Source organism: Ips typographus, linkage group LG9, assembly GCF_016097725.1.
Source record: "Ips typographus isolate SLU linkage group LG9, UJ_Ityp_2.0, whole genome shotgun sequence".
Classification (NCBI taxonomy): domain Eukaryota; kingdom Metazoa; phylum Arthropoda; class Insecta; order Coleoptera; family Curculionidae; genus Ips; species Ips typographus.
In genome coordinates this window covers 6244444-6267594 of record NC_138430.1, presented here as the reverse complement: position 1 = coordinate 6267594, position 23151 = coordinate 6244444, and the positions used below count along the sequence as shown (strand labels likewise).

Below are 23151 nucleotides of genomic sequence, written 5' to 3'. Positions count from 1 at the left end.
ATAAAACCAATTAGGTATTTTAGATTATGAAGCAAACAGGGCTTGAGAATGTTACCATTTTTTTGTCATTACAGATTGTCAGTGTGAGAGAGTTGCTTTACTGTCACTGTCTCCAGGGCCCTAATTCTTGAAAGCAGGGAACGGAAATCTTAAGAGAAGTGTTGATAGAATGTGACAGAAGAAGCTGACAATGGAGGTTTTCTGTCACATTCTTCAGACATTTCTCTTGATAACTCTCTTTCCTCATTTCAAGAATACACACCCAAGGCCTTAATTCTTGAAACCAGGAAACGGAATTCTCAAGAAAAGTGTTGATAGAATGTGACAGAAGAAACTGACAATGGCGGTTTTCTGTCACATTCTTCAGACTTTCTCTTGATAACTCACTTCCTTCATTTCAAGAATACGCACCCTGGCCCGTATTTGGCAATAGATAATCTGTTGAGCTATAAGGAAAGTGGCTGTCAGTCTCTATAGACGTTGGATCATGGGAACGCCTGTAAGGTGGCCTAACCATCAAATTAACAAACAAACAAAACAAAGAAATTATAGGGGGTAGCTGAGTAACTAACCCCTTTTCAATAATAGGGACTTGACTGTAAGCTTCGGTACTTGCCTTGCTCCTAATTCTCATTTTGTTTTCCATCCCAGAACAGTCAACCTCTCGCAATGTCAGTTGTCACAACAAGACCTCAATATACTTAACTTGGGGTTCAAATTCCTTCCTCACAATCCTTTGATTACTTACTGACTTAATGTTGAGAATGTAATTTCAAAAGGTATCCCAGAAGATCAACAGGGTAACGTTCATCCTGTGTTACTTTGTCCTAATAAATTTCACAAAACCATCCAGTTTTCCAGTTTGCCAGCTGATACAAACCTCAGAGACTTGTTTATGTTACGTAGGAAGCTTAGGGATAATAGTTTAATAGTCACTAAGGCCGACAAAGGCAATTGTGTTGTTGTTTTGGATATTGTTCAATATCAGAATAAAGTCTTAGACTTCTTAGGGTTCTCCTTCGTTTAAGCGCTTATCCTCGTCACCACTTGATAAGTTTATCACAAAATTCAAGGCAACAATCAATTTAACACAGTCCTCCCTTTCAGTTTTTGGTTTCAATAAGTACAAATTTGCACCAATTAATCCCTCAGTACCAAAACTCAATGGCCTTCCTAAAATTCACAAACAAAATTGTCCACTGAGTGACTATGGACTACTACTTCACTAAACAAATTATAATTTTCGCTTTTTTTCCTTTCTTTTGTTCCATTCGTCATTACTTTCATTAACTCGACTCTTAATAGATTTTGATCGCTGTGACCGCTCCAATTCAATGGTTTCCGTTTTAGTCACATTGGGCTGCACGTTAATTATTTATGGTGAATAAAAACGAGACTCGGTTAGTGACAAAATACTGTAAAACTGCCGCTTACAGTCTTGAGGAATCTTGAAAAGTGCTGGAAACCGGTTTTATTGTTAATCTGATATTCGTGTTACAGTCTTCAATGTGAAGATTTTCACTTAATTTTGCCTGTTCTTACAAAGAATCTAGCAAGAAAATTGCATACACACTTAACACACACACACCTTTAAAGCTATTTAATTAATAGGTGAAAAATCGGTCAATCATATTTTGTTGTCTAGAGACAGCTTTAATTTATATTATTACTAATATCTAAGTCAGTGGCGTGCCTTTAATAAAATTGTGAGATTAGTTCCGCAACGAGGGCATTCGTCCAGTTTACAAGGCCGCAGCACTTAACAATTTACAACAGAAATAAATGTGCGGTGTCTGCTTCCCACACCAAAATATCCGGATATAGTTTCTCAAAGGCTGTTCCTAAACGATTTCGAGTGTGCAACACTAATAGCGTATTTTTGTTTTGAATGTTTAAGTGTCTGGTTGAAGTTAAGTTCATATTTACCATCTTACAGATTTATAGAAATTTTTAGCAGGCGTTTTATCGACGACACGATCAATTTTCGTCCAGCCACCCTTATCCAGGAGGGTAAACTTCACCCCTTAACGTTATAAATTCAATGAGAAGTCAAATATAATACCTTAAATTTAGGAGAAGGGATGAAAAATTTTTGCCTTTGGCCAACTTGTTGATTTTTTCCACAGTTTCCAGTGAGTGCATTACTATAATAGTGTATTATTTTTTTTCTAGCTAGAACCAACATTCGTACAAGCACAAAAGTGGTGGGGCCCCGTCTTTTTGTAAGTCAGCGCTCGAGTTAGCGCATTCTTTCATCAAGCTGGCAGTCAGCGCCATAGCCTCAATGAACCCGCACTACCATCCCTATGGAACACCTGGAGATATGAGCTCACCACATCCGCCATCGCCGGATAACAATAATTTCCACACGCATCCAGGTGGTCCAGGTTCCCATGGGGGTATGCATCCGAATGGTCATACAATCGGATCAATTGGTATGTTGTTTTTCTTTTTTCTATATCATATTTATAGTTTGTAAAGAAAACCTAATTATAGTTGTTCACTTTTCATAACGCGAATAAATTGAAAATAAAGACGTTTTAATTTTGTTTGTTATAAAAACTGATGGGCTGACCAAAAATTACTTTTTATTGGTCTTGAACTCAAGTAAGAAAAAGACAATAGAACCAGGTTTATTCGGACAACTCGTACATTGTTCACGCTTTGTTCACTTTTAACCCACTGTGCTTTTTTTAGCTCATTTCATGCTTCAATCCCTCCGGCCATTTTTCCACAGCGAAGACTAATAACAGGAAGTAAAATTTACCGGTGACTGAATCCCCGATAGAAGAATCATTAAAAATAATTATCGTCGTTATCATGGCCGTTTTAGTGTTTGATAATAGTGGCAAATGTGTCAACCAGTTCTATAATTCATGTTTGGATTGGTTTTCATTATGATATTTTTGTTCGGATGAAAGCAATCAAATTTAAAGTTGAGTTACGTCATCGAGGCCAGTTGAAGAAGAAAGCGCATCAGACTATGAGTAATCAATTTGTACCAGGTGTCTCATATAACTTATTTTTTAGGTATCCAGAATGGACCCGGACACAATCACATCCAGCAACATCCTGCTTATACCAACAACGCGAACAGCGTCACCTCCAATCAGGACGGATCTCACCATCAATCCCACCATCAGAACCCCAATATCGGAAAAAAACAGTAACAATAACAATACGGTGAAAATTTGTGCGGGTTGTGGTGGAAAAATCATCGAACGTTTCCTATTGCACGCACTGGACCGATTCTGGCACAATAGTTGTTTAAAGTGTTCGTGTTGTGGCGCCATGTTGGCCGATATTGGAACTTCGTGTTTTACCAAAGGCGGTATGATCCTATGCAAACAGGATTATATGAGGTAACTATAGCATAGTAGTGCTTTACCATCTCACAAATCAGTTCAACTAATTTAATAATTGCAACCACTGTTTGGAGTAAGAAAGTTTCTGAGCTACATGTGTCATACTAAGTTTGTTTAACTCGTTATTTCAGACATGTTGCTCAGCAAATGGATCTTGTGATTTCGTTTACAGCATTTGCGTTTTGCGCATGGGGCAAGTTTGCCATCTTTCATCCTCCCTCTTTCTCTTGCTCATTCACCCCCTTTTTTAATTATATTTATACAGCCTATTAATATGGAACGGCCCTTTACACGGTCCCATTTAACCCCGAATTTATTCAGTAGCTAATTTATCCTTGAGTTCGGTCGAACCAGAACTCAGAGTCCAGTCTTGTCGTGTTTTCCTATAGTTGAGCCGGATCGATAAAAGCCCGCGTGTAGAGGACTTATGCTAAAATAAATTAGATGGCTCTAAATAGACCGCAATGCTGCTTAATACATTAATTAAAGCACGCTATGCAAAAATGCTGTTCGATCACGATTTCAGTACCACGTTTGACCTTTTCAGGTCAAACTGCGTATAAAGCTCGATTTTCAGGTGGACGGAAAAAAATAGGCCAATAAATAATATTACCTACCCATAAGACACGCATAACTTCTTGGTTGTGGATTTCAGCTGCTCGCGAAAACCAGTTATGTAAAATGCCTTCGACCTCTTCATCGTTTTCGAATTTTACGCCCTCCGTCATTCTTTCTTGTTAAAAAATGTTGAATTTTACTGTTGTAAGCGGATTTTTGTTCTCATTTTCTTGAATTGAGCGCTTTGACCTCAAGTCTTAACTGATTTGCTATAAAATGAGCATGGCTAATAGAGATGTAGGTAACACACACCAAGGAATGCGCCCACACCATATATCTGCCACAAGATTTATAGTTCGTAAATTACAATTACATGGGAGTTTTTTTGTAAAGCCCACCAAAGGTGAATTAAGTGTGAATTCTATAAAACACGAGATAACAGTCAGATTTTTTTTAAATACATGTTCAACATCTATCAATTTAGTTTAGGAAATTCGTCTGTGTAAGGCAAAGGGTTGTTTGGTATAAGTAAAACTTAAACTAGTTTATACAGAGTGATTCCAAAGTTGGTGCTTTCCTTTGACGCTTTTTCGAAATATGAACAATAACGAAGATACAGAGTGTCAAAGTTTTACTGAAAAAATAAAAATTTTATGATTTTGGTCAAACCACTTGAAGTAATTAAACAAAATTTTGTAGGTGTGAAAGGAAATTTTCCAAGAAACAACATTTTTTTTTTAAAACATTTTCGAAAGAAAATATTACCCTACTAGTTTTTTTTTTAACATAAAATTTATTATTAAATTCCTTGTTCAATTCTAAAAATAAAACCCCTTTTATTATTTTTTGCTACGACGCACCGCTTTCGAGTAAAAAAATAAAAACCGTCTTAATGCGTGCCTAAAATTAAATGCTGTTTTAATTTAAAATGTCAAATTATTAAAACTTAGTTCAAAGGCGGCTGAAATCTTTTGTTTATGTTTATGTCTGATGATAAAGAATAACCTTTATTTTGTTTTTTTTTCAGTAAAATTTTGACACCCTGTATCTTCGTTATTGTTCATATTTCGAAAAAGCGTCAAAGGAAAAAAAAACTTATTTTTTGAAGCCCTATTCGTAGGTGAAAGGAAAGCACCAACTTTGGAATCACCCTGTATATTTGGAATCTTTTGAGAGAACAAACTTTTTGTACTTTGTACTTCTCAAACGAAAAAAACTGTTGTTTTGTATGTAATTCTTTAACAACACAATAATTTCAAAGTAATCAAACATTAGCATATAGCATCTTCAAGCATTTTTGACATGTATAATTTTAGTTGGATATGAGAAAAACGAAAAAAACCGTTGAGAAACACAAAGAAACTAGCATTTAGGTTTGTTAATGGTACTTGTGCTTTTGGGTCAAGTCGAACCATTCTCCAGGTGGTACCTACCTATTATTCCCAATGGTATTGAAAGGAATTTTATGGTTCAAAACTGTCTAGAATCTGAGACGCAAAGAATTAGAGAGTAAATCAATCTTAATTGGGTGTTTTTATGATTTATTTGTGTTATCTCCGACCTTTTAGATCTTGTAAACTAAAGTAGGGTGGTAATTCCTTCTCAGAATGTTAGGTTAGATTGCGGCCAATTTTAGTTCAATTAACATTAAAACCTCATCAGAATTAGGTGTATATAGTTCAAAATAACTGAGTTATTTTAGATAAGCAATTTCGAGCCGGTAATTTATTATCTTAGCCGCAACAAAGATTAGATCAAATAGGTCAATCACTAATTGATTGAATTGGTTTACAGCTTACACCAACCGAACGCGATTTCATCATGGCCGGAGTTGGGAAAGCCAAATTAAAAGGAAAACATAACCTAATGTGGTCATTTTTCAATATGTATCCAGATTAATTGGGCTCGTAATAATTATTCGAGAACCGCTGCCAGCTTTCTATAGGGCGGGAGCATTTGCCGGGTAAACACTGCTGAGTCTATATTAGTATGCTCGCATAATAAATCCCAAACTCCGCACTAATTGGATGGATGTTTGACAGTAAATGTTTACTATCCCATCCTAGTGGGTAACTTTAGGCCCTATCTGGCTTTTGCAGATGCTTTTCATTAACGTGGCTCCAACTCTTTTCGCTTCATTAATATCGTTAAATTTAATAGACGACAGCGCGAAATGTTCACATGACTTTTGAACGATGAAAACAAAATATTTAAATTTGAAATTTCTGCGATTGGGACAAGATACGCCACGTAAATGTACTCATTCTTAAAAGTTTTATTAAGGAAACACTTTGGTATAATAAAAGACAACCCAGGTTGAGTCGGTCTTAGGTCCTTCGAGTCGGATCGGAATCAATTAAAAGCCGAAAAAAAGTAAGGTAAAACGGCCTTATAATAGTCGAATACGGACCTCTTGTATTCCCAGAAATGCCCTTGGGCGGACGAATAATGCAAGTGGGGCCTCGGGACCGCTGCCTAACTGGATTTGGGCGCCCGTCGTGCCCCGGGCCCCAATCAATATAGGCAGCGCGCCGCGCGGGGGCCAATTACATGCCCACTTACCGCCTAACGCCGTTTGCATATATTTGGAACGATAGCGACAAGACGACTCTTTTGTGGGAACATTTCGGATAAATTCTATATTTCAAGGAAAAATAAGTTCGATCTAATTGGCCGCCGGTTGCTTCGGTATTCCAAGGATCTGGAAATACGTTTTTAAAATTGAAAAAAAATTTTTGCTCTGTGATTGGTCAAAAAAGCAGCTTTCAGCTTGCTGCTTTTTTTGACCAATCACAAACTACGAACAAGGCTGCGTTAGCATGTTAACAAAAAAAAACTAATTTAAACATGTTCCATGTTTGAACAATTTATTAAAAAAAGTTAATTAGGTTTAATTCTAAATGCTCCCTTGTCCCTTTGCATTACCTGTTTCACCCTAATTTGCTTCGCTTTGCGTTCCAAAGTTGGCGTTGCGTGCGGGCAAATTAACACGCACATTATACAAAAAAAATCGGAAATGGTTCGAATTGTTGAAATTACTTTTGATGATAATTGTTGTGGCTGGAAGAAAACCACTTTTTTGTTACCACATTACTTTAAGTTGTAACTGTGAAAAACAGGTGAATGTAGCGTTTAGTTAAACGGCATTTTACATGATTTTTTCCTAACAATAGGCTCGAATTTTAGCGGATTCGTTAGACAATTCCGGGCTATAAAATATTATAGTTCCACCCTTACTGCACGGTGCACAATCGCTTTAATATCGTCGACCAACTACCCTGTCGTTGCGGCCGGCAGACCTTGATTAATGCAACCACTTTACATTAACAATCCCGTAAATGCAAATTCGTCCCTGGTGAAAGCAACACCCATTACTTTTAGCCGCCACCACGTGCGCATCGCGCTTTTCCATGTTCAAATTTAATTAATTAATGCTAAGTACATCCCCCCTTTTTTTTTCCAACCCTCCCACATATACACACCTTTCCTATAAGTCTAATGAACACTAGTAAACTAACCTAATTTTTTCTGTATGATTTCCTCGCACTAGGGTTGGAAAATGAAAATTGTTAAGGATTAACTAATAATTAATTTAGAAGATATACCTAAAGTAAAAGTAAACTAAAATGACGTCACAACCAAAGCACAGGCTTTATACAGGTGTGGTAAATCCAAAACCGACCATAGGAAAACCGTGTAACGGACAGAGAAACGTAGATAATTGAATGCGCGGGACAAAGACAGAAAACGAAAAAAATATCAAGTAGGCCATATTTTCAGTGCGCTGTTGCCAAAATCCAATACCGTCGACAAAATTAATTTTGTTCTTTGATTATTCTGAAGCGAGTTGTGTCAGGGATTACTCAAATGTACACTAACATAACACACTACTTTATTGTTGAATAGTAAACTTAATAAAATACCAATTAGAGTAACAAAAAAAATTAATTTTGTTGACGATATTGGATTTTGGCCTACTTGATATTTTTTTCGTTTTCTGTCTTTGTCCCGCGCATGCAATTATCTACGTTTCTCTGTCCGTTACACGGTTTTCCTATGGTCGGTTTTGGATTTACCACACCTGTATACCTATTATACGTCAAGAGCAAAATTTTTTACCATTCAGTATCAAAAAATTAACGTCAGATGGAAATACATGGGGTTTTTGATGAAAACCAGTGTATTGCCACACTGTTTCAATGACATTTGATAGAGCAGGATACAGATACAGTAGTTTTGCACTAAACTTGCGAATCGAGAAACGCCATAAATAATTAATGATTTCAGCTATTAAAAATGGCAATAGTGCATAATGTTTAACTAATAACCGTCACAATTGACGTCATGATTAGTGTGACTTTCTGTATAAAATAGTCTCAAAGCGATATAAAATTTTGTTGGTGTTATACAAGGAAAACTGCATCACGAGATGAATCATCAAACTGAGATGAATTTTGCTAAAATATGTTATTTGTCAAATCTTTCAAGCAAATTTTTACCAGGAATTTCGTTTATTAGCTAATCCTCCTAAGGACAACCTCTCGACCTCTCATAATGGCCTTTACAAGTGCGTTTGCTCCTCTCTCCCCCTTAAATTGTGCTGACAGGACCTAAACAGATCTTGGACAACCAAAAACTTAAAACTTGTATAATTTTGGTGTCCTATAGACATTTGAGCTTTGAAATGGAATGACCATAATGACCATAACATTATAAATCTAGATTTACATGTCAATAGAACTGTTTGAAGTCACGTTTGCAGCTTTCCGCTCACTGCTTTTTTTGACCATTCCCAAACTACCCACTGTGATTTACGTAAATAAATACTTCAAATGTGGTCTTACCATCAGAAACCTTATTAAATTTTGGCAGTTAGTCATTTTGATGGTTTTAAAAAAAAAAATCTTTTAAAGTGTTTCAGTCAAATCTACTAAACTTTCTACACTTGTTAAATGTAACTATCAATTTAATCTCAATGGTATAATGGCGGGAATTGGGAAAACCGCACAGTCCCTCTATATCTACAGTAATTTTTATCAGAAGGGAGATAAAATAATCTTATTAGGGCAGTTTAGACGGGAAAATGTAGGGGAGGCGTCGTTTTTAAAGTGATCTAACCGGGGGATAATCCCCGATAGAAATCTGTAATTCACAGTAGTGTGAATATTCTTTTAAATACTCGCGAACATTTTCGTATTTTGGTTTAAAAGTTCTTTACAAATTTCCTACCGGATTTTCCTATCCAGTTTTATTCGGTCCAATTATACGTGAAATATTTTAGAAATTCACTTTTACGTACAGTCAAAATTACTAATTTAATTCATTTAAAATTCAAGAGGCTCATCATCGTAATTTAGAGTAACGCCTCAACTGGCAACTTAACCAGTTTCAAAATTGTTTAAAGGCTGGTTTATTAATTAATGAAACTTTTAAGCCAAAATAGCCGGAAACTCGTAATGAGCTATTTATAAGTAAAAACAACCCTTCCGCCCTCACCACTCTTCTGACGCGATAGTATATTCGTAACGGTTGTTACCCGCCCGCCAAAACCCTGGCGGCGTCAGGCACATCGCCGCCTCAACTTGATTACACGAATACTGATTTAAATGCAAATTTAAAATGTCTTTCAATTTATAATCTTATTTCTGTTTAAATTACTTCATTATGAGCCTGATAGCGCTGTTGAGAGACTATTTAATTGGATAGATTCTTCTTTTAGTTTATAGATAACGAACCAAGAATTCTCTTTACCAAAACCCACCTCAATTTTTGATTTTTGTATCCGAATGAATTTTTTTAGTTTTTGGTAAATAGATGAAGAAAGAAGTTTCAAGCTCATTGTACTAACCAGTCATTTTGAAAGTTTTAGACTGTAAATGTTCAATACCATGCACTACAAAAAAACGTCACAGTCTGAACTTATCTGTGGGTTTAACAAGTTAATAGATGATCTAGCAACCAACCAGAAGCCATCAGAAACTTTGATTACTTTTTCAACTTATTCTAGTAATTTAAAAAATAACATTAGTGGACTATCCTTAGGGTGTGAAAAAAAAACGAGTGGTGGAGATTTAACGTTTCGATTTTTTCGTTGGTCCCGCAGGTTGTTCGGCAGCTCGGGGGCATGTTCGGCGTGCGGCCAGGCGATTCCCGCCAACGAATTTGTGATGCGAACCGGAGGCGGCAGCAATCCCGCCACGGCCGCCGCCCCCCTTCAAATCTTCCACATAAAATGTTTCATGTGCAGCAAGTGCATGGCCCCCCTCATTACTGGTGATAGGTGAGTGTGTACTGTCGTGACGATGCCCCGTAGCAGGCTCAAAACGTTGTGACGTTGCAGGTATTACATGTTGTCGGGAAGTTTAGTATGTGAACAAGACTGGCACAAATTGCTCAAAAGTTCTGCACCACCTCCAGCTGTCCGGAAAGGAAAAGTGGGAAGGCCTCGCAGAAGTAGGGATTGAAAAGACTTTACAATCCAGAACCAACGGTGATGTAAGTATTATTGTAGCTTTAAGTTAGATATTGATAACATACCCTTTATGGTGATTGAGGTGAAAATTCCATCATTTAGTTTGAAAATGTGAAGGTTACGCGACGAAATTCGTTGATAATTGCACCAAAGTATCCGGCTTGTCAACACTGAAAGCGGCATAATTATTTTCACTTCAAACTTCGGTCGTTATTGAGTTATTTTAATTACGTCCCGGCCTTACGTATTATATCGTCGTTTAATGTTGTGCAATCAACAACGTAGGTCCCGGTAACAAACGGCTCATCTTCTTCGTGACAATAAACCCGGAATTACTTGCTCTTGTCCCGTCGATCCCGAAATATGTATATGTATACTATGCCAGTGTGGTTTTGAATGTGAATGGTGTGGATTTTAATTTTTAACGAAGTGATCCGGGTTTGAGGCGTTCGAAATTGAAACATGGCGCTGTTAGAGCTGTATTGAGGTGTATTACAATAGAATTTAATTTTTTCAGCTTTTTTTTCACAAGCATAGTTAGAGATGCAGATTGGTCCTTCAATGAGAAAAAATACTAAAAAAAGGACAGTTTGGGACCTTATAATTTAATTTTCGATGATGAAAGTGAAGAAGGTGCTTTTGTTAAGCGTCCCAGGTGGATAAGAAGAACTTTTACACTAGAAAAATTCATTAACAATTTGATCTTCTTGTTTAGTTAGTATTTCTATTACTTTTTTCTTCAAATTTTTCAACAGATTTTTTCTGTTTTCTCTCCACAATTGTACCTCTTCCATAAAAGCGTCTGTTTTCTTGCATTCAATAACAGAATAATGTCTTCTATTGATCTAGTTCTTTTAAAAAAGGATTAAACCTTTTTCTTCTTGCAAAATTATTTTGTAAGCATCACAAATAAGAATTTCTGTTTTTTGAGGTTATACCCATTTCTGGGTCTGATGGTAGAGATGGTAACTAACCAAGTCAGTGTAGTACAGACAATTTGGATCTTTAAAATCTTTCTTGTGCTAAATTAACAATTTTGACCTTATGTAAAGTCGAAATTGTCGTTGTAATGAAAATCAGTGATAGGCGATTTCAGTCCTATTGTAAAAATCTGAGACGATCTTTCTTATTCAGACAAACTGGCAAACATCTTAATAGGTTAAAATTAAACAAGTTGAGAACTCTCTCCAATCCATTCCTTTTATCATTGGCATGTTAAGCATTTTCTCACTAATTAGGAAATTTGTGAGTAAAACTCCCAAACAACAAAAGTTACAACTTTGCGTATATGAGAGGGGCGGGGAGGAGTGGGGGCGGAACAATGCCGAAACTAAATTAAAACATTAACACCGTAAACATCCTTTGCAGCCTTCCCATTTATGAGGAATCCGACCGTTATGTTGGCGAGGGTAATATAATTTACTAAATTAATTTTGGATTAAATTTAATCCCGTATAATTAAAGCATCGGTTGTCTGCGTAAAGTACTTGGGGCGAGGCGACCATTTTCTCTTTGATTCAAAATGTAATTACTCTACGGACATCAAAGAAATTTTCGCGGTATAAACTTATATAAATATAGGATTTTTTTAAGTGGATTATGGCAAATTGATATTTTATTTACAAAACTGAATATAGTATTCTACGGACATTTTCAGTCACCATATTGTTCAATTTATGCTTGGCAACTAAACTGGCACTTTTCTAAAAAAATTAATAATAATAATTATAATAACCAGATAATTGTTGTGTTAACAGGTCAGAGTTTTCATTTATTGTAAATCCCAACTGATGCGAAAAATTAACTATTTCAATTACTCGAAAAAAAAAATTGAAAGTGGTTTACCTGGGGTTCTTGCAATCGCCTTATGTAAACCTAATATTGGCAAACGATGACTTTTCCTATGTGTTATAGAGGCAATTTTCTAGTTTAAATAGAAAATTTCTTATAGTTTGTTGCAACTGAACTAATTTAGTTTTCTTTTTCAGTTCTCCAGTGTTAAACAACGATGATGCAGTTCAAGAACGTGCAATAAGCCTAACCACGCCACTGGTGGATGTTTTTTCTTTTGGTTCGGTCTTCCCAGCATATCGGTTGTTATATAGTGATACAAACTGTTTTTTTTCTCTCGAAAGTATGGACAAATTCGAGTATTTTAGTGTATATTAAGTGTTGACAAACGTGCCCTCAAAACCAGTTACGAACTCAAAAATTGTAAAATATGTGGTTTTCAAGTCAATAAGTTCTATCTACCGAAATGCAATAATAATTGATTTGACTGAATACAAAGTGCTTTTTTTTCCTCCTTAGTATATTTAGATTTTAATGTGAGTCTCTTGCATTGAAACTGCCTGGAGTTTGGGAAAACTTTAAATTTAAAGTCAACAATCCGCTTTATAATTCCCTTGAATAAGGAAATGGAACAAACACAAATTAAGGAGGATTGAACTAATCCTTCATTAAGTTGTACACTCAAGTGATTTCAAGGGAAAAATAGTCATAAATTGTAACTTATTGTAGTGGAAGTCTTTATGTGCAGCATTTGCATAAACCTCAGTGATAGGTCTGTTTAGGACGAGTTTTATAACTTACTGTTATTACTATTCTATCCAACTAAAATCACCTTTAATTACTGGCCTTACTGAATTTAGTAAAAAATTCAAATTTACGTATTTTTTGAAACTGTCCCGTACTTCATTAATATTGTCCTGAATAAGTGAAAACGCAAAAAGTGCTAAATACTGTACTTAACAGTTGGACGTTGCGTGTCCAGTCTTGGAAAACAGTCGGTCGTTCACATCAAAAACCCTCTTGTACCAATTATTATTTGATAATTTATAATTCAATAGTCTGATGGTAATATTGATTGGAGAGTTATTATTGTGGAGGTATAAAATACTGGTTTAATATACAAAAGTCGAGTTTGCCAAGAATGCTTGTTGTAACACATTTGGTTATTACGATAATTAGGCGTAGAGGATAAAATTAACCTTTAAATTAAGCTAAAATTAGACTGGAAAGTGGTAATCAAAATTTATAATGGCCCGGACAAATTGATTTCTAATTTTATTAAAAACAATCGTAACTAAAGCTTTTAGACTAACAATAGAAACAGTGTGTGAATTACTTTGAAATGGCTTCTCTGAATTACATACTGAGCACTTTGCTCAAGTACTTTTTTACCACAAAATGATACGAGGATTGATTTGCCTGGAGTGTGTTTGAAAAAGTTAAGTAAACAGTTAAATGGCTACTACTAAAATAATATAAAAACATGATAAAATCTTACTAGTCTTACATAAAGACGTTACGTTTTATATAACAGACACCTATACTTATTTTGTGACCACACTAGCAAAAATATCCGGGTTCTTCGCACGAATGAGCTATTTTACTTTTATTACGCCGTTTTTACGGCATGTGCAAGATTAAATTTTCCGAGGAACAAATTTGCGAATTAAATACGCCCTCTGGAAAAGGTAAGAGAGATTATGAAGAAAACTGATTTTTCAAAGATTTTATTTTCTGCAAAAATGTAGATCTGAAAGTTTGTTTGATGAAGAATAATCGAGTTTTGTATTTTGAAATAGATCAGTGGTATTTCTTGATAAGGTAAAGTATACTTGGTTTCGAGACAAAGATTGATTTAGGTAAAATGGTAAAGGTTTACAAGCGACCGTAATTTTTGGCAAACAATAGGGACATCAATTTAACCATACCTACAAATTCGACATTCAAAATCATTCGGCTCTTCGCAAATAAACTGCTTTCTCCTCCCTTCCGCTGTTCAATTTAAACCGATTGAAGCAGATCCAATCAGGCTCGTTAGAATACTATACTTACCCCGCTCTTCAAATTGCTGATGTTTAAATTCACCCCTCTTGCCCCTTGTCGAACCCACCCTCGCCCTTACCGATGTGTCGTCTTAAATGTTCCCTGATCAAGCCCTAATTTGTTTCTTGTCTGTTAAATAAACCCGATTACGGGCGAAAGCCACAAAATGTTCGCGCGTCACATAAATGCAATAAATTCGCGAGTGGCAAATCTAATTCGCCCCGAAATCACTTGTCTCGCCTGAATACTTAAATATTCGCCTGAATATTTGCGGAAAATCTTATTAAATAAACTTGCGGGCAAATTTGCATTTTTTGTTTCACGCGTGTGCCTCCTCAACCCCAACTCGAAACGGTTAAATTTGTGAGAAACTCGCGGAATATTAAATAATCGTTTTTTTTTTCACTGGTACCAACATACGTTTTATGAGGATTGATTTTCTTAATTTCTTCCACCAGGTGGTTTTTGAGGCACCCATAAAAAAAAAATTGGTGATGAAATGGGCAGTAATAGGGATGGGAGGTTGGCGGAAGTGGTCGGTCCTTTGGAAAGTCCTTTAAAGTGAATTCTCTTATGGGCCCCAATGGCTCTAACGCTCGCACTAATGGCCACCCCCCCAATAGTCTACATAATTAAAAGACCGCCGTCGCGTCGACGGAATTACTCCACTTTGTTTATAGTCACGATCTATGTTGTTAATTAACGTTCTCATTTCCAGCCATCAAGGTTGTCAAGTTGGATGGAATCAGTCTCGCATTAAAAGCTCAGAACTCCAATTATTACCGGACTCGTGTGTGTTTTAATTACTCGCAAATAAAAATATCTGTATCACTCTAAGCATATGCTAATTATTGCATTAATGCTTTATGGAGTGAACAAATTCTCACTATCAAATTACGTCTTTGTGATTCACATTGGCCGCATTTACGGTCACGATGACGTAATTTGGAAAAACAGTAATTTGACCAACTGTCTAATTACATCATTGTGACGTCAAAAACCGGACCGGACCGGACCAACTGCCAGTGGAGATTCTTAAGCTGATAGAGGAAGACCGGATTCATATTTTGGTAGAATTAATCAATACCATATATAGAACAGGAATAATACCAAATGACTGGTTGCTATCAACTTTTATAACTCTTCCAAAAAAGAAAAATGCCAACCAGTGCTCTGACTACCGTACCATTAGCTTGATGGCTCACATACTGAAAGTCCTGCTGAAGGTAGTCCATGGTAGAGTATTCAGGAAAATAGACATAGACATCGGCGATACACAATTTGGATTCCGTAAAGGCCTAGGAACAAGGGAAGCGCTAGTTTCACTCAATGTCCTGTCACAAAGATGCCTAGATATAAATCAAGACATATATACATGCTTTATAGACTACAATAAAGCTTTCGATAAAGTGAGGCATGACTTGCTCATAGAAACATTAATAAAGAGAAGAATAGACCTCAGAGACATAAGAATAATATCAAACTTATACTATGGTCAAAAAGCAGTAGTACGAATAGAAGTCATGACATCAGAAGAAATAGAAATACAGAGAGGTGTTCGTCAAGGGTGTATACTATCACCAATCCTCTTTAATCTGTACTCGGAGGACATAATAAATAGGGCACTTGATGATCAGAACATAGGCATTAAGATCAACGGCATGACAATAAATAATCTGAGGTAGGCTGACGATACAGTTATTCTGGCTGGAACATACGAAGATCTGCAGACGCTAATTAATAGAATGGTCACGGTAAGCGAAGAATATGGACTATCACTGAACATAAACAAAACAAAATATATGTTGATGACAAAAACAACTCAGGACATTCGTAGGATATACGTAAACAATCAACCTATTGAGAGAGTAAGAGAATACAAATACCTAGGCACGACCATTAATGAAAACAACGACAGCTCACAAGAAATACGAATCAGAATCGAACAGGCCAGAAGCACATTTATAAAAATGAAAAGGCTTTTCTGCTGTCGGGATCTAAACCTGGAACTGAAAATACGACTAATGAGATGCTATGTGCTGTCCGTACTGTATTATGGGAGCCTGGACGCTGAAGGTAACCGAAATGAGGAGACTGGAAGCGTTTGAGATGTGGGTATACCGAAGAATACTGCGGATTTCATGGGTAGACAGAATAACCAACGTGGAAGTGATGAGACGTATGAATAAGGAGAGAGAAGTTATTACGACAATTAAGGCCAGAAAATTGCAATATATGGGACATGTCATGAGGGGGGAAAAGTATCGAATATTGCAACTTATTATGCAAGGAAAAATCGAAGGAAGGAGATCTGTGGGGAGAAGACGTAATTCATGGCTGAAGAACCTTAGAGAATGGTTTGGTTGCAATAACAACGAACTATTTATAGCTGCGGTCTCAAAAATAAGAATCGCCCTGATGATTGCCAACCTTCGAAACGGAGACGGCACCTGAAGAAGAAGAAGACGTCAAAAACGCTCTGTTCGCTCCATGGAGGAAAACGTATACTCAAACGCAGCTTGTAGGCCAGCAAAAACCACTCTAGAAGAAGAAAGATTTGTCCTATACACAGTGGTCTAAAGAGAAGGTTAAACCGGTTTATTACAATCATCCTTGAACACCTCTGGTCATACGACACTCTGTCATTTGTGGCCATATTGGATTGATTATTCCATTTGGATCATCATTCTCTTACAAATAGCAATATATTATCACGTGATAGTGTCATTGAACAATGCACTCTTTTAAAACAATTAATATAATACTTTACAGAATACACTGTTTTTCAACTAAATCAATTTTGATTGGTGGGTATTGTTCGTTTTGGGCGCAAACCGTCCCTATATCGATATTTTGCGAAAGCGTCCAGGGCAAAAAACAGAAGAACGCAATTAGCTCTAATTCAAAACGCCCCCCGAAGCCACCCCTTTCGTCTGTTGTATAAATTACCAGGTAATGTCTTATTATTATATAATAGAGGGCGCCGCGACCGAACAAGGATTTCGTTTCAGAGCGCCAATGATATTTCCTTTGCCATTATTCATCATTCCTGCATTAGGTTAATTACGTCGACGTCCCATCTCGATGGACATTGTACCTCCACTCGCCCGTACGCTGAAAAGGTGACATTAAATGGCCGCATAAATTTTCCAGTCAGAGTTTTAAACAATTTAAATATGAGACCCATTGATTTTCGCCCCCGGGACCGGAGCTATTTTGCGTCCAGGGTTAACGACTTTAATTAGTAATGCGGATTTTTTTCCCAAAATAAATATATGTATCTCCATTATCTCGCCTAAAATACATTAAACTCCATTTTCCCGGATTTTCTAGGTAAATGACGTGAACGAGGAAATGTTAACGCGACGCAGCCAAAACAAAAATCATTTTTTTTTAGCTTTGAAAACTAATTTTGGACGCATCACTCTAATTCAATTAACGTTATTGCAGCGACTTAATATTTTAAAGTGGCAGACAATCTTTTCCCTCGAACACAGCAGAACCAACTAATTAATCACGTTCCTCATTACTAATGGGGTCCAAATGTTCATTTCACCTAATGTTCAATTAACTTAATGTACGTTTGCATCTCTTAGCGTGCTCCCTTCTTTGTCCTTTGCTTACTTTACCTAATTGGCCATTCTGTTGGCTTTTCCGATAGCGCAATTTTTTTACAAAAAGTAGGCCTGAAATTGCAATCAAACATTTCAATTTACGCTTCGTCTCTGTGATATAGTTTCAAATTTACTCCAACGCTGTGAGTTATGTTAGTATGCATCCTTGAAACAGGGAGAAATGGGAAGAAAAGTGAGGGGCGTATTGCGTCGATAAAAGACAAAATCAATCCGATAAAGTTTATTAGACTTTTTGATCTCTATCAATTTAAATAGAAGTTGATGAACAATAATAGTATATTACATACTCAGGTGGAAAGTGTTTGATTTCTGTCGAGAAATTAGGTAATTTTTCTTCGAGACAGAAATTAAATTTTCCACCGTGGTTTTTATACTACTTTATTTTCAACCATTCATCAGAATCTTATCAAACTTTTAATAAATCATTCAGTTGAAATATTGATAGCTAACAATAGGTAGTATAGATACGAATAGTTATGACTTCAACTATAATAAACGACTGGGGATTTGTTTACAATCTTGACAAAGTCATTATTGTGCTATTGTCTTTAATCAGATATGAGAAAAAACATACTGATATTCAACTGGGTGGAAAGTGAGAAGAGGTAATTGTCATCTTTCCACCTGGTTTACACATAAGAAATAACGTTATTACATACAGTTGAAAATAAACTATTTTTTATGATAACGTGTCAGTTTTGACAGGTATCAACTGGCCGTTTTAGTATTGCAAGTTCAAAAATTGGATTATCAATGTCCATTTCAACGATTGCACGACTAATAAAAGACAAAAAATTGAAATTACCACTATTCCCTATAAATAATCTGATTTGGTGAACAGACAACTTAATCGAAATTCGATTAGTAGGGTTTTATTTTTTCTGAGCATATGTCCATAAAGTTCCTATAAATTAGGCGGTAAGTTTGGAAAAAAAGCCTTCGAAGGTAGTTTCTCTAGAAAACGCAGATTTAATCATGGACTTGGTTCGCCCTCGGAAATCTTTAGGGTCATTTGTTTGCTTTTTTTGGAAACTCCCACCGCTATATCCGATTGTCGATCTCATTTAACAAGGAGATTTCACCAACTGTCGAAGGTTAAGTCGATTTTCTTGCTTGCCTAGCGTTTAATAATGGCTATTGTGGAAAGACCGCATCCAAGAATGTGTTTTTGCAAAGCCGAAATTGTTGGGATTTGCCTCTATCTCGGTCCGTAATCATTTAGAGCGAATGGGATCCGGTTAGGTAGGTGGGTAACACAGCTTATAGAGATCTAATCAATCCGGGATATATATGTGTGTGACTTCCCTTAATTAACTTATCAACGAGAGCTTACACGGATTTTATGGGTTCCGACAGGTTTTTTTGTCAACCCCCCCTCTTGCTGGGCGTCAACTTTGAGGGTCGAATACACATGGAAATTTCCCAAAATGTGTGCTTTAATCCTAAAACTAGTAATTAAATTTAATGTAGTCTAAACAAGAGTTGATTAAGTAAATATTAAGACAGTCTAAAGTCAATAGAAGAAAGCTAAATTACTTGTATTATTTGCGAAAAGGCCGTGTTTGAAATTGCCGACTGGCGTCTTTACAAGAATTAGACTAGTTTGGCCCTGTATTTGTTTAAAAGGTAATTTCAGCTCTGATGCTTTGGAATAATAGGCTTTATTAGCTAACCGAGGCTGGGTAGAGAAATTTTTAGGTTTCAAACCCTTTTCAACCTTCTTCAAACCAGCTGCAGGCGCTATACAAACATTTGCGTTACAATACAAAAAAGAGGAATTATTGTATGTATGATCATTGTTCAGTCCAGTTTAAATAAATTATGTTGATAGAAATTTATTACTGAATCTCTATACAAGGACTCCTTCTCCATTTAGTGACTATAGAAACAATTTGTGTTTTTGTTTAGTACAAGGAATCAATGAATATAGACTGGACATTGTGTGGACTTTATTAAAATTTGATATGTGCCCACTATAATATTAAAAGGCGTTGCATAAAAATTGAGAAGTTTGGGTTTTCTTCGAGTCCAGCCCAGCTGAACAGTATACATTATTGATATGTGCCGGGAAAAGGGACAGAGATATATATGCCACCGGGACAAATTACCTCAAGTAAATTTTTATTTATTCTCCTGCATTTGGGGATTCGTTGCAATTGATACTGAAATAATAAACAGTCTCCAGTTCAATTCATTGCTTTTAAAGGTGATGCTCTAAGTGTCCGAAATGTTGTCGCACTGTACCCTATTGGCATCATCTATGGTCTTCAATTCTCCAACTATTTCATCAGCCAACTCGTACATGTCTTCAACACTCTGTTGATCAAAATTCGCTTTAAACTTGACCGACATGGACTATCAAACTTACCTCGCAACTCATCAATTGTCGAATCAAAGGGCTTTCAAAGTTGATTTTATCGTAATCTTCTTGAAGCAACATATAACCTGCTGCAACGTCTTCATCTTCGGTTTGCTTTAGGTGCCGCTCTACAGGGTGGCACAGTTTTTCTCCCTGTTTTCTGAATACGTGTCCCGATTCTATCGACAGTCCAGAAGGTGGATCAGGAGTGTCGTCCCAATATAGGTAAGTAGGAATTTTCACTTTGTAAATTTTAATCTGCAAAAACAAACTTTAATAAACACTCTTTTCACTGTATGCCCTTACCTTAGCCCTTCGTTCAGCAATCAGCCGATTACAATGCTTCTCAATCAACATAATGGGATGTCGTTCCATTTCTGGAGGAGCTTGATCCAGAGGGATTTTTCCATTCAACACTAAATTTTTTACTCGTTCCATTTCGTCTTCCTGACAACAAATTAAAGTTTAAACTGTGCTGTTATCTAGTGTGTTTAGTAATAGTACTTCACGCATTCTGATCCTTTTGTTCATTTGATCCTCGTAATCCTCCAAGATGCGTTCTTGTAATTTTTGCATGTAATCCCGATCCGTCAGTCTCACATAGTTGGTCCCCATCAATTTTTCAATTTTTGCTCTAACTTGTTGTATGTTAAATCTACAAAAATGTTATTCACCTTACTAAAGATTTGAAGGATATGGAAGCGTGACTTGAAGTGATATCGCGAAGGGCACAACATGCTTTAGTGGTGACGAGCTCCGCCACTTTATGGGCGCCGTTCTTAAAATTACCCCCAGGACCGGACTGTATGCAAAGTTTGTTAAAAGGTTTTAATAGGAAAAATTATCTAATCACGTTCATATTTTGCCTTAACCAGGTCAAGCCAAATCAGGTCAGTTCCATGATTTAAGGTGTCGTGGGGTTGTAAACGTTTCTATAACATTAGGAAGATAATGGATGGTTTAATTAATTACGAAATATGGAAAACCAGTTGGATGGAGTCTTCCTGATGGTGTAACTTTCCTTCGTTCAATCTTGTAATATCTCCTTTTTTTTTGAAAAAAACTCATTTTATTAAAATTTTATAACAAAATCCAGGTTTTCACTCTTTTAACTACAAAACCATTTTATTCTTTTCGAACTTTGTTTAAAACTTTGCATCAAAAGCAAACTAAACTAATCCCGGACATGATGGCTGAGTATAATGAAAAGTTTCGTCATTAGCGCCATTTTTGTTTAATAGCGGTTCTTTTCTTTAGCAAAATACTTACGCATATTGGATGCTTTCCTTCTCCCACCATCTGACGACCTTTTTGTGTAATTGGCTCAATTCCGCCTCCTTTTTACGTTGCAGGTCCTTATTTTCAGGCTCTTTAAACTTCACCATGTTGTTGAATTTTACGAAAATTTTATTTAAAAAAAAATATTTTTGTGACAAGGCAATATAACCAAAAGTAACAACTGAAAAATATTTTAATTATGACAAAAAACATTAAACGCCATCTAGCACTGCAATGTTGGCGCAAAGTCTACAGGTCTGTTCGAAGAGGCAATTTCAAACTGGTTGCCAACTGAAAATTGGAAATTGCTGGCTTTTATTGGTTGAATGCTCACGTGACATTGACATTTTAAGGGTAATGGCCAATAGCTGGACATATACACATTTTGCGCCTCAATACAGGCGGAAATTTGTGATTGGTCAAAAAACAGCTTTCAGCTTCCTGCTTTTTTTGACCAATCACAAACTACGAACTATCATGCATGTCATGCATTTTTTTAAATCAAATTATTAGCCAGATTAGTCTTCTTGTACCGACTAAATTTTAAAGTATCCAACAATGTCTAAGGCAGAAAGAGTGGCCGTTGGCGACTACTGGATTAGTATGATCAAAAAAGAAGACGCCTTAAGATCTTCATGGTTCCGGAAAAACGAGGCCAGACTGAACGAAATAGCCAATAAGGATCCTACCAGAACAGTACCAAAAAGTGCCGTCGAAGGATTAAAACAAGTACGAAACAACCATAAATCAACAAATATGGCATAATATGTTTTGTATCAGGATCGAGTATCAGCTTTCCGAAATATGAGAAGGCAACCTAGAATCAAAGTCCCGGACGTGGTACCCGAATTTGATGGTGCTCTCCAGGACGTGATGAAACCAATAGATCCGTCAGTTAGAAAACTTTTGTACACTGGAACTAACAAGGACGGCAGAACTAATTATTTGAGCAAAAGAGTGAAAGAATTGCCAGAAGATCGGTATAAGAGCAAACAAATTTTTATCGTATAACAATGTTTCTTTTTTGTAGATTTTATTTTCCTGAATGTTCGAGCTGGGAATACGGCTGGCATTTGTTTCACGAAACCAGAAATATCCCGAAAACTGGTTTTGGTAGACAGCAAATCATCAAGGACTCGTTTTATAGACGATGTGGTGTTCATAGAGATCCAGACTGGTACAATGAACCAGCACACATTAATCCTACATTTTGTAATACTTGTCATTGAAAATATGATCTTTGGTGGCGTAGCCGTAGTCTATTTACTATTAAAAATATATTGAACAATTATTTTGAACCCAAGTTTGTTTAATTTGTTTCGGAACGCACCCCAAAAATTTCCTTGGTAGAGGTCAAAATGTCAAAAACCATACACATCAATATTTGTAACTAATACAATCAAACTGAATAAAAACATAAATGAAACTAAACTTAATTATTTTAGATTTCATTATTTTAACACCAAAAATACAGATCTATTGTATATTTTAATGGTTACACGATGCTTTTAACCTCATTTTAGTATTGATTCACCGATCAGCACGCCCCACGTGACAGATTTTAGGTCTATTAGTTAAAGCATCACGTGATAACTCGCAACAACATGGGCCAGTGTAGAAACGAATGTATCACCTGATTCTACTGACATA

The 23151-nt window shown here is 36.2% G+C and overlaps 3 protein-coding genes across 3 annotated transcripts; 2 read left to right on the top strand and 1 right to left on the bottom strand.

Annotated features, from left to right (window-relative positions):
- Positions 1-1886: 1886 nt before the first annotated feature.
- On the top strand, positions 1887-12684 carry LOC145733479 (uncharacterized). The gene is given in 7 exon segments (XM_081986326.1): positions 1887-1909; positions 2177-2435; positions 3031-3148; positions 3150-3362; positions 10027-10203; positions 10264-10418; positions 12384-12684. Coding segments are annotated over 6 exon segments (912 nt in total). The 5' UTR covers positions 1887-1888; the 3' UTR covers positions 10388-10418; positions 12384-12684.
- A 7284-nt stretch (positions 12685-19968) lies between these two features.
- On the bottom strand, positions 19969-21688 carry LOC145734220 (uncharacterized). Its single transcript, XM_081987463.1, has 5 exons — positions 21493-21688; positions 20728-20878; positions 20530-20670; positions 20233-20481; positions 19969-20180 (listed from the first exon to the last, which is right to left on the bottom strand). The coding sequence occupies exons 1-5, from the start codon at positions 21606-21608 to the stop codon at positions 20079-20081; spliced, it is 759 nt and encodes a 252-aa protein (XP_081843589.1). The 5' UTR covers positions 21609-21688; the 3' UTR covers positions 19969-20078.
- Positions 21689-21969: 281 nt separating this feature from the next.
- On the top strand, positions 21970-22799 carry LOC145734221 (protein SPMIP1). The gene is made up of 3 exons (XM_081987464.1): positions 21970-22230; positions 22282-22481; positions 22532-22799. The coding sequence occupies exons 1-3, from the start codon at positions 22060-22062 to the stop codon at positions 22728-22730; spliced, it is 570 nt and encodes a 189-aa protein (XP_081843590.1). The 5' UTR covers positions 21970-22059; the 3' UTR covers positions 22731-22799.
- Positions 22800-23151: the final 352 nt, after the last annotated feature.

What these genes read in the sequence shown, in the direction of transcription:
- LOC145734220 (XM_081987463.1), bottom strand. Translation starts at nt 21,608, where the DNA reads ATGGTGAAGTTTAAAGAGCCTGAAAATAAGGACCTGCAACGTAAAAAG. An exon ending in AAAGGATCAGAATGCGTGAA is followed by an intron (nt 20,671 to 20,727) that starts GTACTATTACTA and finishes ATTTGTTGTCAG; the next exon opens with GAAGACGAAATGGAACGAGT. An exon ending in TTGCTGAACGAAGGGCTAAG is followed by an intron (nt 20,482 to 20,529) that starts GTAAGGGCATAC and finishes TTGTTTTTGCAG; the next exon opens with ATTAAAATTTACAAAGTGAA.
- LOC145734221 (XM_081987464.1), top strand. Translation starts at nt 22,060, where the DNA reads ATGTCTAAGGCAGAAAGAGTGGCCGTTGGCGACTACTGGATTAGTATG. An exon ending in CCGTCGAAGGATTAAAACAA is followed by an intron (nt 22,231 to 22,281) that starts GTACGAAACAAC and finishes GTTTTGTATCAG; the next exon opens with GATCGAGTATCAGCTTTCCG. An exon ending in AAAGAATTGCCAGAAGATCG is followed by an intron (nt 22,482 to 22,531) that starts GTATAAGAGCAA and finishes TCTTTTTTGTAG; the next exon opens with ATTTTATTTTCCTGAATGTT.